Consider the following 19,765-nt stretch of genomic DNA (forward strand, 5'->3'; position numbering starts at 1 on the left):
TCGTGTCATCGGGCATACATTCTAGTATACACGATGGTGGGATTTAGGTTCAAAATGAGCAAAATTGACTCTCTAACTCTTTAACCACGCCAAGATTCTACTGTCAATACTTAGATAGAATCACATTGACTGCACTCTATGCTTAAACTTGCCTTTATAACTCAGCCTTCTCGTCCTCTCCCCAGGCAAAGGAGGAGAAACATGGGGATACAGTGCTGGTGGGTCGGGTCATGCTTCCGTGTCCCCGGGGTCAGGAGCAGGTCCACCGGTTGGTTCTGTCCCAGTCCCAGCTCCAAAGAGTGCACAGTCTCCTGCGGAGCTAGACGGACACCCTGCCTGCAGCCCCTCCCTGCCCCCTCCTTCCTGCTTCCACTCCAAACCTCTCCCCTCCTCCATTAGTATGGCTTCCACTCCAGGGCCAAACAGGGCTTTACTCTACTGTAACACTCTCATCAGTGTTGGTAGGTGAAAAGGTAGGTTTTTATCATAAGGAAGTGTGAGTCGGTTGTCACTGGAATAAGTGGGTTTACACTTTTTTAATTATAGTTTTTATACATTTTGAATTGCCAATTATTTCCCCCCTTTTCTCCCAATTCAGTCATTATGCCAATTCCACAGAGGATTGGTTTTACACTCTTTTATGAATTAAAAGATGTGCGTTCAACTTTAAATGGAATACTGATGTTAAGAAGAAAGGATGGAATGCGACTGAACACATCACAACATATCAGAGAACAGAATGCAGAGTCAAAATGTATACCGTTAGCTACTTGACCACATGTTACAGTGCAGAACTATCTACAATATTTTCAATGACGTTTTTGTTGCAGAGAGAATGTCAATTTGGTGTCAAATCGAACGGGAGAAAAAAAAGTCTTAATAAGGAATCTTGGTCCTGGAGTTGATGGCATACTCTGATATGTGGATTATAAGTCAGTGTGGCATGTAGAGCCAGAACAACCCCCCCCCATGCATTAATTTATGTGCTACACAGCTGCTGCTGCTGTTGATGCCACATGCAATGTGACTGTGTCTTAAGTATAATCGGGTGTTATTATTTTATAATGTCCCATTTTATAAACTTGACTGTAAAAGGGAAAGAATATTGGTGAGATTTCAAATGATTTCGCCCAGAAATAATGGGTATTTTACTGTGGTTTGCTAACGGAACAAAATCCTCAAGGCACCTGAACAGGCCTTTGGACTGCACAGAAAGAGAAATGTTATTAACTAATTTGGGTGAATTTATTATGTTTACTTTTTGCTATTACAGATTTTATTATGTTTTATTTAAACAGCTTGAAATTACTTTGGAAGTCGGTTGTCATTAAATTATTTAGTATTTATTACATAAAGTAAAAAATGCCAGTAAGTTATTATTACTGTCCACTTTTACATGCTTAGTATGAACCATCCTACCAGTTGTGTAGGTAATGTTACTGTTTTAGACACCTCAGAAATATATTGACTTAATGTTATTATGTTTGGTAAGAGACTGTGTAGAATTAACTTGTTTCTTTAGCCTTAAAACCTGCAGAGAGCCTTGTGGTAAAGACTTGTCGCCTGCCTTATTAGTTTGCTTTTCCATATATTTTTTAGACCTTATCTTAAAGCAAAAACGACATCTTTGCCAAAGAATCCTTGTTTGACATCACCACATTTGCCATCACTGATTTTGAAAGGCGTCGGATTTTTTATTAAACCATACTTCATTTATTATTTAATGCATCATTAAAACGATTTATCCATGTTTACACAGTATTGCAGTATCACAATATTTTCCTGTGTTTTAGAAGTTCTTATATGAGCATAGTTAGGGTTGGGTTGTTTATTTTCCAAATGTAATCTACTAAATTATTAAAATTAAGCAACAATCTAGATAATTTTTTTCTAATGAAAATGAATCAGTAACATAACCCACTCAGTTATTCAAATTCAGTTATATTGACATTTTGTGACTTTTGGCTTAGTTGTCCAGAATGGTTACAATTCCACTTTGCAGACCCATCATTTACTGGTCTGATCAGTCACTGTCTGTCTGTGAAATATTTGTATTCATTGTTCATGATACTCAAATAGTAATCAATTATGCAATCTTCTATTCTTCCACAGTATTTGTAATTTTTTTTATAGTTATGTTAGGAACATTATCATATTACTGTAATCCTTCCGTTATGTTTTATCATTACTACCCAACCCTGCGCATAATGCGTCGACAACTACAACTAGAGTAAAGTTATACAGATTTTGCACATTTTAGTTTTCCCTTATTTGGATGAAATCTGTTCTTTTCTGGAAAGAAGCTATTTAGGGATTAATTTCTGCAACCTATGTTATCTGTCTTACCTGTCCCAGTGTTGCTTCCCGCTCTTGCACCAATGTAAAACCACTGATTAATAAAAGATATTAAGGCTAGTATCTCTGTGTCAGTCCTCAGATGTCTGTCTTGAAGGAAAAGGAATCTTGTCTGTCTGTGAGGGGTATTTCAATGCTGTGTCTTTTAGGGACATTGTATGGGTGCTGCTGAGTGTGTCACTATTAGTTACTGTAATAACGCATTGGTATAATTTTGATAAGTTCTATATACACTGTATATAGTAATACAATGATGTATAAGTAATACCAGGATTTTAGGACATTTACAGTCCATAACTGTTAGCCTGGTCCGGATTGCGTAAATTTTCTTTTGTGAAATCGAGTCATGGATAAACTTATGCAGGGTGCTCTGGCTAAACTAATCTGGCAAGATAATTCAGCTTTCATGAAACCGATTTATCGCTAATCCTGTCTAAATTAAGCCAGGATAGGTAGATGGGGAAAATTGCTTACAACTGCAATCCTCTTTGCTATGTAAGTATGAATCATAATGTGTTCTATGGACATTATTCTTTATTTATTAACCCATGTATTGGCAGATGCTGGTCTAGCCCAGATATGGTGCAACAGTTCAGATAAGTTACACATTGATTTAACCCTTTTTTTAAATTTAAGTATGATATGAAACTGCTTTTCTAACTATTCTTTTCTTTTAGTCTCTGGACGTCCTATGAATGTTTTTTATGTGCTACATGGAATACACATTCTCCATAACTGGAACACAGTGCATCTGTATTCTTCAATACACAAGCCCATATGACTGTCAAATAGATGTGATCAAAATCATGTTCTGATCTCTCTCTTTTTGATGCAATTATGCAAAACAGCCTTTTCAGAAATTTGTTTTTGTATGTTTTATTAAAAACTTCAAGTATTTCCAGCTAATTCATTAATTAATTTGGTCTATAAAACAAGAGTAAAGCTACTTTAAAACAGACATTTTAAACACTTGTTCTGGCTCTTAATTTAATCAGAACCGGTTCACAGATAATAATAAAAAACAATACATTTTGTTCATTAGGTAGCTTTTAACAACATGAAAAACTATACCACATATATTAAAATTGTTCACAGCACTCTGATTTGATCTATAGTAAAATGTTTTCTGGGCCGGTGTGGTCAATGCCAAGGTACTTGTCTGCCATGGACACGGTTGGTGACTTTCTGCAAAATAAAGATAAAACCAGGCATTGACTTTTGTTAATAACAAAACATACTAACACCAAGACAGACACTATTGAGTACAATAGTTGTAATTGTGGTGAGAAATTGGCTCAAGCATGGTATATTGTCCCTGTGGCTGCCTGGCTGGATAGTTAACTATCTTTCAACTTAGATGGTACATTTGTGAAAGTAGCAGGATAAAGATGAATTCAGGGTTAGGGTTATGTACAGCAGAAAGTGATAATGAAAATGTATTATAATACCTTATTAAAAAGTTGGGCGTTTAATCTATAGGACTGATACTCAGCCTTTCTTCTCTGCTCATCTCGTCTTCTCTGCACCTCAGGCAGGTTCTCATATATCCTGTAAAGAGCACATAATGTTGAGAGATCACTAAAAGTACACGTTTATAGATCAGGGGGGGAAACAACACAGACAAAAACATCCTAATAATCAGTTAACAATTTCAGATTAGTTTTTCCAGCACATATTATACCTTTTAAAAGGAACATTTCATCATTTATAATTGCCGTTTTATTTATTTATTGTCTCCGCCGGAGGCGGAGAGTATGTTTTCGCTTCGTCCCGCCGTGTGTTCACCTCCCTCCTAGCCAAGCTAACATTGGTCAAGCTCCACGTGACACGTGTCAATATGTTGACACCAATGCCTTTGATTGGCTAGAGGGACGCATGACGAAATAAAATCCTATAAATAGGTGTGTCACTTCAAAAAGCCATTATGTTTTTGAAGTGAGGTAAGACAGGATCAATCAGTCTTGATTGGAACAGTACCTTCCAGTACAAATCACCCGTCCGTACGTGTGTGTGTCCCTTATGACACATTGCTTCAAGAAGAACATTTTTTAGATGCAGACACTACATATTCAGTCGCCCCTGCAGAACACCAAAAACCACGCGCATTCTACCAAGACGACCCGTTCTACCAAGACGACCTGTGCTATTAAAATAGCACGGGTCTGCTGGCAGAGCCTTGTGCTCCGAGGAGCACATTTTCTAGTTTAATAAATGTTTTGTCCTGATCTGTACACTACACACTCCTAGATGGTGACCGTCAGAATTTCAGTCTGGTCTTTCTGTCCGTCTTCTTACAATCTACTTTCACCTGTATGACCTGACTGTCTGGGGGGGAAAAGAGTCAATTTCTTTGATCCGTAAGTATTAAAGACAATTACATGTTTACACTAAACATTTAGGTTACAAATTAAACTACTTTAGAACAAAAACGTTCAGAAAGCACTAATATTTACAGATTAAAAAGTGATTTTTGCAAACTGGTCTATGTGGCTTTCAATTGGAAAGGGATTGACAGGGTGGACAATTACTAGAAAATAAACAAGCTTACTGTTTGGACCTCTGCACCATCTCCTTTCTTGGGACAGCTCTTCTGAATAGTGGTATGCCTATAGAGAGAAAGAAAGGAAATGCGTGCTCAAAATTTATGTCAGTAATGTTTGGGTCATTCGTTATGCATTTAAAATCCTGGGGAAGAAATTGACAAATGCAAACACATAGCCACACAGAAAATATACATTCTCTATGAGCACCTTTCAGACTTAATGACTTTATTAGGTCTACAGTTGGTTGTCAAGATCATCAATGGATTATTTTTACCTGCTGGTCTGGGTAGCCTCTCTGGCCCTCCAGGCCGAGTATAGAACTGCTCTCTCTCTCTGCTGAAGAGGACCTGTAGTTTCCTCTCCTCCGCCTGCAGGGCTAAACGTTTCATCCTCTCCCTGGAAAGAGCGATGAACGTTGGTCGATGAAGCTCCAAGGCCTCCTGGATTTTAACATCATGTTTAATGTTAGACAGGGCAAAAGACCATTTTAAACACTAAATAATGTGGAAAAAAACATTATTGTACATTTCATTCTCTGATGTTTTACAGGCTAGAGCCCATTTTCTTTTACTTGACTTCTTGCCGTCACCCCAAAATCTACAGCTAAATGTGTATGAAAACACACCAACCCAAACCAACCTGCAGAGACACTCTGACCAGACCGGAGGAAGTAGTCTTGTCTCTGGGGTCTGGATCAGGTCTGGTTCTGTAGCTGTTCCACTCCTCCTGGATCTGTCTCTCTCTGAGGGGTTCTCTCCAGAGAGAGGTTCTGCTGTAGGGCTGGGACCAGGCTGAGCTGGGTCTCTGAACCCACTGTTCATCTTCCTCTGGCTGGTTCTCTTTCCTGGCCTCTGACCTCAGGTGTTCAGCTGGGACAAACCATGCAACGCCTAGGAACAGAGTGCGAACATAAAACCAGCCAAAATTTAATTGGTGGTAGTATTTAGTCTACAGTGATTAAGTTTAAGGCTACCACCGTCCACCGGTGTTTATTTATATTTGATTCCATCAACGTAATCCATCAAAACAATATTTGGAATGCATATAAAGAGATATCACACTGTAACAAAGTAGACATACACACATGTTGTCATTCTAATCTACATATTCACTTATGTGAAACCTGACACAGAGTAAAGTTTAATGGGTGCCATAGTGAAATTGTATTTACTTAACATACCTTGAGGGTAATGTTTGCCGTGGCTTCTTTTGCTCTTCCTCTCCTTTAGGAACACCTGAGTCTTGGAAGGGCTCCTCTCATCTTCTCTTCCTCTCTCCAGGCTGGAGGAGGAGGAGGAGGAAGATGGCAGCTGCCTGGGTCCTCTGGCCTCACCGGGGGAAGGAAATGTAGTGCCAACGTCTCGGGTGTGGCGTCTCGTCCCGTTACTCACAATCTCCAGGTCACCTGGGGGAGGGGGATTAATCAGTCCCTGCACAAAGTGCCTCTTTATATATTATATTCACCTATACTACATACAGTAAACTCCCAATGTGGTTTAACTGTGGCCCATTGTTTCCTTTGACTGTATTTTCACTGAGCCAAATAAATCCTTTCTATAGTATAGCTGTATAACTCCTTATTAGGGCCCCGAGTACTGGGCCAGTGCGAAGCCTTATTGAAATGCAAGGATTTATTTATTATTATACTTGTATCAAGACTTGGTCACAGTATTTTCACAAACTCCTCTTAGGAGGATAATTAAATACACCGCAAACGTGGATAAGCGTAAATAAAAGACCTTAATGATGAAATGTTTTTGTCAACCGGTGTGGTCATGGCAAAGTGTCAAACATTCATGTTTGATCATGTTTTGTTCCCTTATGATCATCACGTGTGACTATGGAAAAGAGAGTCTGCTACACACCTTACATTAGATGTAAGTAATTTAACTGCTACAACAACTAATGTCAGAAGAAAGAATACAGTACTAATATATGCAGACAGGCTGATTGTTTAGTGATTCAAAAGTTGAATGTATTTGATCATCTGATCAGAATGTTCTGGAGCTATGAGACTATGTTGATCTCTTCTGACTGACCTGCTTGGATTCCTTTGTTGACCTGTTTAACACTCTTTTTGGCTGCCAGAGACTGGGAGGGACCGCGGCGGGTTGGCAGGGTGTAAGTGCTGGTTGATGAAGCAGAATCACTGGCAACCTGGAGAACAACACAGAGACATCAACAGGCTGTTACATGTGGATATGTACTCGCCTATTTGCAGTACAACACAGAAAAAGCTTAAGTCTTAATTTTTATCAGAGTACTAATGTAACACAATTTTAGTATAGTTTAGTTTATTTGAAAAGCAAAACCCCAATGTATCAGTGAGAGAGGATTTTATTGTGTACCTACTGTATAGCATGTTTCACATGGTCCCCTGTGCATAATTATGTGAGGTTGCCAACTGCCATTTATTTCCATGTGTATCATCTTACTGTAGCATGTGTTAATTTGTTTAGGCACCAAGACCAACTATGGTACATTTACTACATGACATAATGTGAAGGCTGAAAATAGCTCTGTTACAGTATATGAAAGTGTGACTGCAGATACACGTACTATAGAGTCGTCAGTAACAGTGGTCTCTGAGGGGGTGATGATGGTAGGGGGTGTGACATCTCTATCCATCTCTCTCGTCCTCCTCGGCTCCTTTGCTTCTTTCTGCTTGTCGATGGTGCTGTACAGTTTACCGAGACTGGACGCAGACTTCAGGCACCGGACCCTGTCTGGGCCGAAGGCCCGGATCAGCCGGGCCGTGTCCACAGTGGACATGGAGCCGGACAGGGTGGACGTGGTGTCCGACTCGTCTCTCTCTGCGGGACAGCGGTGGCAGCTGGGGCTGAAGGAGGAATGGACGTTGTCTTCTGCGAGAGGAGTTTGCTGCTCCGCCTCCTGTGTCCATGCCTGACGAGGAGCAGTAGGTTTCCCTCTCCTCTGTCCCCCCTCCCCGCTTACGCTCTTCCTCTCCAGTGGTCCAACATTCTCCTTTCTTTCTCTCCTTTTCACCGCAGCATCTTCTCCTCTCTTTCTGGGCTCATCCTCATTGTTGCGAGGACGTGGCTGCATGCTGTCTTCTGGTTGTGACGAGGTGCGTACCCCCGCTGTGCCGTGAATGAGACGAGAGAGGCGTTCCAGTCGGTCCAGTAAGGACGCCTCTCTCTCACTGGTTGGACGCCTCTCCTCAGAGCCCCACCTTTCGTTGAACTTACGCCATAGTTGGTCCAGATTGCTGCCGCTCGGCCGGGAAGCAGGTTGAGGGAGGTCAGGACGGCACCTCCCTTGTTCTCGCTCCATTGCTGCCACGGTGTCAGAAGCCAGGTAAGCACTGGGTCTCTGGCTGGCCGTGTTTGAGTCCATCTCCACGTTTATTGGCTGAAACGCCACACTATGCCTCTCTGATTGGCCGTAGCTGAGGAGCTGGACTGGGCTTGTCCCTCGGTCTCTCCTGGAGCCAGAGGGAACCTGGTTACTTGACAAAGGCACTCTGGTAAAGGCCTCAGATACCTGAGAGGAAGGTTGGGTCATACTCGTCTGAGAGCTTCCATCCACTGACACAGTGCCACCTAGTAGGAAAGTAAAACACAGATATGTGAATAGCTTGATAGAAGATAAGTTGGACTTTATTTTCCCAAAAGAAGATTTGTCATCATGGACACATGTAATCCCTGATATATCGAAAACCACATAAGCTACATGACACAACAATGTAACAGGTACAAATTAAATTCAGTTCACCACTGTGTCCAGTTGGCTGCATTTTGAAGGTGGCTGTCTTCAGCCTCTTGCTGTAGATCCCCTCAACGTGTCTGATGGAGACCCCACGGTCGATCCCAGGGTCCTGCTTCCCAAGGACCTCACTGCTGAAATACGGGGGCACGGCGTCATCCGAACCTGACCGTACATACAGCAAACAGAAATGTCACTACAGTGTCCTGTCCTACATCAAGATCCTCCTCACTGCAGAGATAAGAGACGCACAATACTGCTGGCTGAGTGTCCAACATTCAGAAGGGTTTCTGTTGATGGTTGAATGGTTAAGACTTCCACTTCCAGACTCAGCCGCGGCCTCAGCTGGTCTCGATTCAGATCCATGTCTTTCTCCCGAGCCTCTCTTTCAGTGTCCTGGTTAGCTTTCTATAATCTCTATACTGTACTGCTTTCTTTCCTTTCTCCTCGTTCTTTCTTACCTTTTCAATAATGTCTGAATGAAAAAATAATTCAAAATACAAAAAATGAGGTTGGACTGTAATTTCACAGAGCAGAGAAAGGTGCCTCAGAGAGAGCGTCCTCTTCCCGTCTCTCAGAGGGACTCAAGTCCCCTGCAGCCCAAGTGCTGCACCAGGGCCTCAACCGCCTTTGTTAGACGCTGCCCCTGAACATGAATAATGCATGCATGACACAGTGCACATTACAAAAGAACCAGATGCTACCCACCCAGGAGCAGGGAAGAGAGACGTGAGTGAGCTGCATTCATTAGAGATTCAGTTATAGCTGCTGGGTTCCCCGGACATGAAGATAACAATATCAAATTGAGACGTATAATCCTGAGCTATTTCTCTGACTAATTATTGGAACAATATCTCCTGGATAATAGAGGTGATTCTTATAAATTTGCCAAAACATTTGTGTAAAACAGGTACATTTCCTGGTAAATTACTTTTGTTTGAGATATAGGGTAATTTGTATTACAGTTTTGAAATGGCAATAACACAAAATATGTGCATGCATGCACGCTGCTGTATGTTTTATTAAGCCATGATTGTTAAACCACGATTCATAAGTGCCAGTGGTACCTGGGTGGGAGCTCTCCATAGTGGTGTCAGAGCGGCTAGGAGAAGCCTGGGCTTCTGTCTGAGGGACATAGAACAGCTCCTCACTCCCGTGGGGCTTATAAGGCAACAGGACAGGCACTGCTGTATATGAGAGAGACAGAGAGAGTATACACATGAAAGCATATACAGTATGTATCTGAGACAAACTGGAACACTAATATTTCAAGCATGTTTGGCCAAACCACCCTTCTCTAACAACATTGCTTATGGATTATCAGATGCAGTCATCTGGGTGACAGATGAAAATAAGTTGTGTGTGACCTTACCTGAGCACTGCAAATCAAATGCATGAGCAACAGGCACACTAAAGCCACCAGGACCACCCATAACAAACAACCTTTGAAATGTTTTAATGTGCCTACCTGGTGTTGGAATGGCCAAAGGCCTTGTTGAGGCAGCGAGCCTCTGTGGCGGAATATAGGATTGTGGATAAGTGGAGGTCTCTGTTCCCTCATGCACCATGGTTTTGAACAATGTGGCGGTGTCAGCTCTTTCAGGCACCCTGGCTCTTATTACGTCTCTTGACTCGTATGACTCAAGAGGACTGGAAAGACCAAGACCCTCATCTCCACTGCGGGTGGCAGGAGAGGAAGAGTATCTGAGGGGGTAAAACTTGCTAGACTGTAAATCAGGACCAGCAGCAGCATGCCTGGGCTGGATCCCAGAGTCCTGCCTCTGTTCCTGGGCTTTGGGGGACAATGTGAGGTGGATGTGGGAGACATGACCCGTCCTTGTTGGCGCATCGACTGTAGATGAGCCTGTGGCTTGTTCGGTCATGAGGCCCATGTCAGAACCGGAATTTAATTGGTCAGACATCATCGACAGCTGGTCGGTACCTTGGTCTTCTGGTTGGGCGGTTCTATTCGCATCCGGCAGGTCTCTCTGCAGCTGTGCTTCAGTGTAACTGTCTCTGACTTTCACCTCCTCCTCTCTAGGTTGACCTTGTAAGGACTCGACATTCCTACCTCCGATGGCATCTCGTCTCCCGTGAGTTCTCGGTATCAACTCTGAACCCGACAGGTTTTGTTCTCTGGCGTATAGACTACTGGTCGGTTCGGACCCCAATACAGGCTGGATCGATACCGGATCTGTGTGTGTTGCCTGTATTGACGGAGTAGCGTTGTCCTCCTCCACCACATGCGGAAGTTGCTTGTTGGCTGTGGAAAGCTGAGTTAGACAGACGGGCTCTGGGGGAGCCGGGCTAAGGGGAGGCGCGGGAGAGGGTGAAGGAGACGGAGAGGTGGAGCGCCTGCGTGTAGATATGGTGATGGAGGTAAGAGCTGGAGGTGCAGGGCTTGCCCTGGGGAGGGTCAACCCCTCCCGGGCAGCAATCTCCTGCACCCTGGACTCCAGGTCCAGGCCCAGGGGAGTATGGAGCTGGACACTGGAGTCGAAAGGGTTGGCGCCAAGTCGCTGCAGCTGACGGGACAGATGGTCCTCTGCCGTCTTGAGAGTGGTGGCGGTCTCTGCTGGTTGGGGAGGAGATTGTCCTCCTCGACCGCCCATGCTGGACACGGCACTGCTCTCTGTGTCTGTACTTCCCTGGCTCTGAAATGAGGAGCCGAAGAAGAATGAAAATCTTTACAGGGATGATGAGTATATACATGAGTAGCTCAGAGTTGGTCCTAGTCCTGCCAATTGCCGCCTGGATTAGAACTACAATTGGAATTCATTTTCATGTTATTTGTCCCATTAATAACATTAATTAATACATCCGTCTCCCTTGTCTGCATACGACAAAGAGGACTTCTCACTTCACAGCACACCATGCTTCCTGTATATAGTTTTAAAACCCAACTCACACCATGCCTCTTTTCAACACACCAGTTACCTTCAGCTTGGGGTCTACACAATCCAGAAATTGGAGCGGACATTAAACAAGATCAAAAGAACAACAACCATAAAAAAACATGTATTTTCAAGAGAGATATCAAATTATATCCTTTTTATGAAATGGGATGCACATGAATCGACTGACAGCTCAGCCACGTAGATGCTAAGTTAAAGACTGAACCTGTATGGGGTGCTCTCTCTTGATCTCTTCAATCCGCCTCCTGTCCTCAATGTCCAATTCTAGAGGGTCACTCTGCTGTCCTGTTATCTTCAGCTTGATCCATTCTGCAATTGCAAAAGATATCTTATAAGTGTTTTCAAGCAGGTGTAAGGCTAATCAAGAACAGTCAGGTATACTGGACTATAGATCAAAACCAATTTCAGCCTCATTACATTTGTATCTTACTCGGTAATGACTATTTGAAAAATAAGCAAATAGTAATAGCTAAGTCACACTGCAGAATAAATGTAATGAAAACTGTGGCAAATTTTCACTAATATTGGGTCCCCCAGTCCCTACTGTTAAGGCAGTCTGAAGAAATGTTCTTACCTCTGGCCCTGCTCTCCTCCTGGTCAGTAGTGCTGGATCTGCTGGACACCAAGGTGGCTGGTGACTCATTGTGCAGCAGCTTGGCCACTCTGGCAGCCAGGGAACTTTCACTGCTGCTTGCATTGCTCATGGCCTCCTGCTCCTCCCCAGGGATGGGAGGTGAAGAGGAAGACACACTCTCTGTAGGAACACACTGGGAATACACTGAAACAAACAATAAAGGACCACAAAGGAAATAAGTTATGGAGTAGGACTATTTCTTCTAACCGACTTTTTTATCGTTCATGCTTTACTTACATCCATCTTGTGAATTTCCTTCCTCCTCCTGCTCTGAGAAGCTACCTATCGTCTCTCTCGGACTAAGAGCTGGCTGAGGTTGGCTTACAGCTGGTGGTTGTGGGACAATTGGTAGCTGAGCTGGGCCTGTGCTGTCTGGAGGTGCGGCACTGCAGCCCTCCGGCTCTGCCCGTCGGACTGATTTGGAGAGGTGGAGGTATAACCCTGCCCCACCGTCTGCTGTACTATCCTGGGGCCTTATGTAGGCCTCCACAGCAGGTGGGCTACTCGGGGCAAGTGTGGATGGATAATTTGGCTGCCCAGATGATGACATACTTTCTCGACCAATAGAACTTTCCCTTGGTCTTTCGGACGCCAGCATGGAGTCCGAGGAGGAGCGTGTCCACAGGAACGAGGACCGAGTTTCAGGGCCCTCTGTGCCACTGGCAGACGAGATGAGAGAGGAGTCCATGAATCCACCCGTTCTCTTCCTCAGAGAGAGGAGGATGTCGTCGTCCGAGTGGAGGTGGGAAGTTGCAGAGGACGAAGAGGATGGCGTGGAGGCCTTCGAAGATCCACCGGAAACGACATCCCCTGCCTGGCCGAGCAGTTTGCGGATCTCCCTCAGGGTCTTGTCGCCGACAAATGAGTCTCGGTTGCTTTTCTCCATGATGCTAGGCTGAGAATGTGACTCAGATTCCCTGCATCCAGTCTCTAATGAGCTCTCTGACACAAACTGCTCACCAAGCTGTATGGTGTTCTGGCTACTGCTAACACTGTCATCCCTCTGCTGCTGCTGATCGGGCTGTGGAGCAGGGAGGTAGGGGGCATGCGGAGGCTGAGAAATGGGGACCGCTGCATAGTCGCCCGCCACGTCTGATTGAGGAGAGGCCCTGGCCTGCTCTAGGAAGTGTATTGGCTGGCAGAGGCTGTCGATGCTAAGTGGTATGGACATACTCGAGTCTACCGACAGCAAGCTGTATCTGGAAAAGTCAGCCTTATGCGGAGTGCCACCTGTGAGGATGAAATGGGGAGAAGAAAGATTCACATGCTTTACAAGGGGGACTTCACAGAGTGTTTATATAAGCCATTATTCAGTACATTACATTTGATCATTTGGAAAACATCATTCATTTTGATTGAATAATATTCAAACCCAAATAAGTGAAATAGTTCAGTTGGAGAAATAAGTAATCTTACCAGGAGATAAATCAGGAAAAGAAATGTGAAAATATAGAAACTAAAGCTAATTTCCAGCAAAAACTAATCTCTCTGGTCACCTTGTAATCATATTGTGAACTAAGACTTCATCATATATGTAAGCTGATGATCATCAAGCTAGCTTTCAGAGCTTTTCTGCAGGCTTGTCTCCAAAGTAACACATACACAAAGGTGCCCTAAACTCCACTCTATGCAGGTTATCATGTTAGCACTATGGTGACAAGATAACTTTAAACATAATCATATGTCACTGCTTTGACGTTATTTTATGGCCACCTTTGTAAATAGGCATATGACTAGCACCAACACGACATGCATTCCAGGACACTTCCAACTTAAAAACATCTGTGTAGTTTCTCTTCTATCAGAGCCTCATCATGACAAAAACTGGGCTTTCATTTTACATGGTCTTTAAAAAGGGAAACATTAAATTAAGTGTTAATAAAACTGTAACCGAATGTGTAACTAATATAGCTTCAATCAAATTGAGAAAGTCATTATTTGAAAAAAATGCTTTCAAAATGATAGCTCACAAGCAGAAAGAAAAATATTTTATTTGGTACATTGGTGATTGCTTTATTTCATAATAACCTATATTTATATACCAATAGTATAATGTTATACTACTCCTTCTAATGGACATTTGCTGGAGACAAAAAAAAATTTGCATGACGTCAAACAGCTCACTCTTACTTTGTAAGACTATTGAATATTTTGGCACTATACTTTTCAATGATTACCGGTAATACTTTGAATTCATGAGAAAAATAACCTTCAGGATTAGCTACCTTCAGAGGGTTGAGTGCTCTTGGGTGAAGTTCCAATGGATCCTTTGATTGTACAGAGATCTGTGGGAGAGAATTCCGGCTCTCTGATTGGCCCTCTAGGTCCAAACGGGGTCAAGATGGTTGATGGAGACTGATCAATACCCAGATTGTGAAGATACAACTGCGAGGAAAAACAACAATACATGGCATCAGCATCTAGCATATATTTATAAATGAGTTCATCTACTCAAGAAATCTCAAATGTTGTACAAATGCAACAGTCTAGTCTGTTTGGGCTGGTTAAAAGCTAGGAAATGTTAAAAGCCCCTTGTTTCTTTTGTCACATAGTATATTTTTCTGTGTGTTTTTCCAATAATGTTTCATTCTAGTTTTTACTACTTTATCTCTATATTTTATAATAACTTTACCGGAATTCTCTCTTCAATGTTCAGCTCTCGAGGTTTGTGTGGCGGCAGTGGTGAGGATGGTATCGAGCTCCAGTAGGGAGCATAGTTATCAACCTCTAGGCTGACAACAGAAGAAGCCACTCCGATAGAAGCACCCAGATTCTGGCCACTGTGATAACTGTGCTGGGAATTTGACAGTGTGCTACTCACTTCCCTGTCCAGAGACACATCACTGAACCTGCCCAGGCTCAGGAGAGGTGAGGGCTGGACCACAGCACTTGTCTGCTGAAGCCTGCGCTCCTGAATCTGACTCATCTCTCCTTTTGTCAGTCTCTCCTTATGTTGAGCTTTCTGTATTGATGTTACAACCGTGCTGAGGGAGGAGGCAGAGAGGCCTGCTCCAGACCCAGTGTTGTCCATCTCATTGGGAGCACTCCCCACTGCTTCCCCTCTTCTGGGTGAGGAGGAGGATGGGGGCACATTCAGGTTGGTAGTGCTTGAAACAGGAAGCTTGTGCTGTGTGGTTTTCTCCTGTTGATTCAGTAAAATGTGATTCAGTGAGTCGGATATTGCGTTGTAGGCGTTCTTTTTTGGAGAGGTGCCAGAAAACCCTTGCAGAGCCAGGTTGTCGAACAGCGAGATCTTTCCTGAGCTCTGGTTCGCTCTCCAGGCGTCTACTTTCTGCATGTAGTTTAGACTCGGAAGACCCTGGACTTTTCCTGACCCCGTCTCCTCCTGACATGATTTTTCAGCGCCATGTCTACTGGTAACAGGGTCAAGAGAAACAATATCAGGCATAGCTACACTCTGCTGGGAGACTCTTGAACTTGATTCATATGAGGCCCTCATATTGGACTCAACGGCTGACAGTCTATCTGATGGAGCTTTTACTCTAGATTTACCAGGTCCATGAAAGACACCTGGAGTGGACTGGGATTGTGGGAGGAAACCCAGAAAGGAACCATCATTCCCAGTTTGATTCTCCAAAGACAAGAGGCCCCTTTGCCTCAGTCCGTGTTCTACACTATAACCTCCTGAAAACTGTGGCCCAGTCCCACACATGCCGGCCAGGATTACTTTTGCCATGTTTGGCTTCCCTGTAACAGATTCAAGGTTTGGTGTAGGAGCCGACAGTGGTTGAACTTTAAATCCAGTTTCAGAGCTATTACGTCGCTCTATTTCAGACAGCATCTCTCTGTGAAGAGCTTCACTGGTGTCATCCGGCTGTGTGTTACGGGAGCCCATGGTAATGTTTGAGACATCAGATAACCGTGGGTTTGATTTCCCTGATTGCGACTTTAATTTTAGTTGTGGTGTCTGCTGCTGCTGAGTGAGAGTAGCAGTACCAGTTGGGCTATCTCTCCTCCCTTTGCTCTGGTCAGCATCTGGGTTGAAAACTCCTTTAGATTCCCCATCAAAAGAGCCCATTCTTTTAAGGGAGGTCTCAGAGGCGGAAGAAACTGCACTACTGCTGCCGCTTGGCATGCCAACATCTTTCTGTAGCAGCTCTAGTAGTTGTCGAGCAGGAATGTCCCCACGCAGAAATGATGTGTCTTCTTCAGGGGCCTCTTCCATAGGCTTGACAGAAAGATTGCCAAGCGCATGACCATGACCATGACCATCTCCATCATTGTTCTCCGTGCCATCTATAGAAAAATGCATTTCTTGCAGATGGTCTTCAGTTACTGGAGAATGTACCATCTCCCCCTTTCTACCCTCGTCTCCTGGTGACATACTGTGCTGGGAGAGAGAGCAGCAGCTGCTTGCTGCATCATCAGTCAGGACGGTTGCTTGGGCCAGTGGGTGCTGGGACAGGGACCCATATTCAGAGGCCTGGGAAGTGTGACCCTGGGGTAGAAAGTGAAATCTCTCAGATGTAACAGAGATATCTGGAGATGCTCTGAAGGAAAGAAAGAGAGTAAAGGAAAGAAGTAAGAATAAATACTATTTTAGTATTCTATAACATATTAACAACAATCAGTCTAATCAATTCTGAGACAGATAAGGGTGCCAAGTTATTAAGACCATCTGTTATGTTATGTTTACAGTAGTTCACCTTAAAGGAGCAAATTCCAAGTCGCTTTGATGGAAAAGGGAATATTCTGTGATGTTCTGTTGCACTCCAGAGGTTGATGGCAACAGAGGAAGGACCGGTGACAGGTGGCTGTCCTGAAACGCTAATATTGAAAATGGAAAGAACGCTGCATTATTTTAAAAACAGATGTAGAGGTATATAGTTTCAGAGCCACCACCACCATAGTGTAAGTCACATACAGAGCTGGATATCTAAAATACTGTATACAAATAATCATAATTGTGATTTGATAATGATAGTGTATTGAAAGTGTATTGAGTTATTGCAATCAGTGACATAGTATACAATCTCATTACAATAGTTAACAATGGCTTTCTAAGAACATGAACAAAGGGATTCTACCGTTGCGCCTCAGCCTTAAACGGCCAGTCCGGTGCGTCACAGGGATAGGGACAATATATGCAGAAGAGAGAACGCTGGAGCAACACGGACAGTTTAGGCCTTTTATTTATTTTCGGTGCAAGTAAAACAGACTGACGTTTCGGTCTTTGGACCTTCCTCAGAGTCAGATGACTCAGATGACTCTGAGGAAGGTCTGGTATAACAACCATAAGCACCAAGTGATTACAACTACAAGCTCAAAGTAAAACACTTGATGGATTTGCAGGATTAGGAATTGAGAATATACTGTACCATACCTAGGTGCAGTTGCTTTAGTTCCCAATCAGTGTTTGTGGGCCTGCGGTCTCTCTGATCCTGGTTCAAACCATACAGATTCTGATACCTCGGTGGGTTCACTGATGCTTGTTCAATGTACTGACTGGTGTCCACTTCTGGGGGCAAGTGAGTGAATGACTCTGTCTGCTTTGAAAGAACAGAAAACAGACGTTGGGTCCTGGCTGTCAAACCAAGTGATGTATGTTATGTTACAACATAGTTACAAGTTTGTCAAAGTTATGTCAGCTTTATTTTATGTGATTCAAATAGCCTCCACGCATTTAAACGTTCTATCTGACACCAACATGCGTCTCTGGTCCAGATGTACTGCATTTTAATGCACCCTAATCCCTAGGGATAACCGCCCTGTTCTATGTGTTGTGTTCTCAGTGGCGGAAAGTAACTAAGTATTACTCAAGTACTGCACTTAAGACTTAAGTACAACTTTGAGGTATTTTTACATTACTTGAGTATTTTCAATTTTCAGTACTTTTACTTCTACTCTCAGAGAAAAATATTTTTCTTTTACTCCACTAAAATTATTAGATTTTTTTAAAACACATTTCATACATTTGAAAACTTGTGAAATGGGACATTCTGCATAATGAGTACTTTCTACTTTAGGTACTTTAAGTACATATTGATACCAAAACGTTTGTACTTTTACTCAAGTAAATCTTTTACATGTAACTACAGAGTATTTCTACATTGCAGTATTGATACTTTTACTTAAGTAAAACATCCGAGTTCTTTTTCCACCAGTGCGTGTTCTGTTCTCCCCAGCATACTTGAATCGTGTGTAAAGATAAAGTACGATAACTCGCGTAACGTATACCAGGCTCCCGCGCTATGCCGCTGATCAGCATTATAAACTCCTCAAGCATTAAATGGTGTTGCTTGCTCCCAGGATCCTTGCGTTTAAAAGCAACAGGTTTAGTGAAGTTAGCAGCTATATTAGCAAATGTAGCCAATTAAGCTACCAAAACAGGCAGTGATGCTGCCTATGGGTTGCAAAGTATTGCGGATCCCCACGGCAGACAACACAAACTCGAGGATATTGGTCTTTTTGCATAAATAAGATCTATTAGTATTTATTCCGGCTGTATTTCTGTGTCTTTACCTCCGGACGCTCCATGTTGTTGTTGTGTTTTGTCCGCCACAGTAGGCGCGCTTCCTGCCATTCAGCTCAATGGTTCTGGTAACCAAGAAGCGTTGCTAGGGAATGTAGAAAACGGTTGAGTCTACATCCCATAGCCTAAAAGGACACACACTGCTAAGTAGAAGTATCAATACCCTATTGTGTAGACATAGTCTGTTACAACTTAAAAGTACAAGTTTGGTATTAAAAATATACTTGAGTAAAAGTACAAAAGTATTGGCATCAAAATCTACCAAAAGTAAAAGTAGCCTACTCATTATGCAGAAGGTCCCATTTCACAAGTTTTATGTATCGGAGCAGTACTTGAGTACATGTACTTAACTTAGTTACTTTACAGTACAGTACAGTACACCACTGCATTTCACATGTTATCTCCTCGCCTCAGTGGTTGCCTGACAACCAACCAACCTATCATAGCGTGATCGTCCGTCCGGGCTATGGCATAAACACAGCTACTTGACTGGTGAAGTCAAGTCAGTCTGACAGACACAGCAACAGCGGCACCTACTGCTTGACAAGAACCAGTAGAAAAAGAAAGGAAAAGGATGTAATAAAAATACAGTTTTATAATATGCCTGCATGAACACAAACCCATATTTCTGTATACAGACATTCTAATAACCAAAGGTTAATTTGCGTATGGTGGTGCACTGCAGCGCTTATGTTTCTGACCAAAATGAGTGCACACACAATTTGCCTCGTGAACAGTGTTGCCATGTGTGCTTGTTATAAGCGACTTGGGCGTGAAGTTGCTTATTTGGGCTTGTTTCCTAAATGTTGTTTAAACCAGTGGTTCTTAAACAATTTCATGGCAAGGACCCCCAAAATAATATTTATTTGTGCCAAGGACCTAGGACCCCCATACAAGATTTGTGTTGTGAAAATGTTTAAAAATATATTCTTTTTTTTTTTTTTTTTTACATTTTCTTCATTAAAAAAAAAAATGCAGATCTACAAGCGTTGTGAGCTTGTGGATCTGCAAGTAATTTTAGTTTAGCCTAGTTGCTTCTTTTGGGCTTGTTTTCATCTACGTGGTTGCTTCTTTTTCTTGCAAGATCTGGCAACACTGC

General features: G+C 42.9%; 2 protein-coding genes across 9 annotated transcripts in view; one reads left to right on the top strand and one right to left on the bottom strand.

Moving 5' to 3' along the window:
* The window catches only part of dctn1b (dynactin 1b), a 51,775-nt gene extending 49,394 nt beyond the window's left edge, over positions 1–2,381 (top strand). For all 6 annotated transcript variants that reach the window (XM_080415187.1, XM_080415182.1, XM_080415183.1 and 3 more), the window contains one exon: positions 186–2,381. In XM_080415187.1, the coding sequence (XP_080271313.1) occupies positions 186–323 (138 nt within the window). In that variant the 3' untranslated portion in view covers positions 324–2,381. The remainder of the gene's footprint in view (positions 1–185) is intronic.
* An 841-nt stretch (positions 2,382–3,222) lies between these two features.
* alms1 (ALMS1 centrosome and basal body associated protein) lies at positions 3,223–18,740 on the bottom strand. Of its 3 annotated transcripts, none has more exons than XM_080415213.1 (19): positions 18,657–18,740; positions 17,518–17,683; positions 16,841–16,961; positions 14,806–16,684; positions 14,399–14,558; positions 12,411–13,403; positions 12,114–12,317; positions 11,745–11,848; positions 10,093–11,278; positions 9,692–9,811; positions 8,634–8,789; positions 7,458–8,461; positions 6,938–7,055; positions 6,079–6,303; positions 5,538–5,788; positions 5,173–5,338; positions 4,904–4,961; positions 3,804–3,903; positions 3,223–3,540 (listed from the first exon to the last, which is right to left on the bottom strand). In XM_080415213.1, the coding sequence occupies exons 1-19, from the start codon at positions 18,669–18,671 to the stop codon at positions 3,496–3,498; spliced, it is 7,071 nt and encodes a 2,356-aa protein (XP_080271339.1). In that variant the 5' UTR covers positions 18,672–18,740; the 3' UTR covers positions 3,223–3,495. The 3 variants fall into 3 exon arrangements, with proteins under 3 accessions (XP_080271339.1, XP_080271338.1, XP_080271340.1); XM_080415212.1 differs by having other exon boundaries at positions 10,093–11,276; positions 11,740–11,848; XM_080415214.1 differs by having other exon boundaries at positions 10,093–11,276; positions 11,740–11,848; positions 17,518–17,680; positions 18,657–18,714.
* Positions 18,741–19,765: the final 1,025 nt, after the last annotated feature.

Source organism: Gymnoscopelus braueri (assembly GCF_963280865.1).
Source record: "Gymnoscopelus braueri genome assembly, chromosome: 19".
NCBI classification, from domain to species: Eukaryota; Metazoa; Chordata; class Actinopteri; order Myctophiformes; family Myctophidae; genus Gymnoscopelus; species Gymnoscopelus braueri.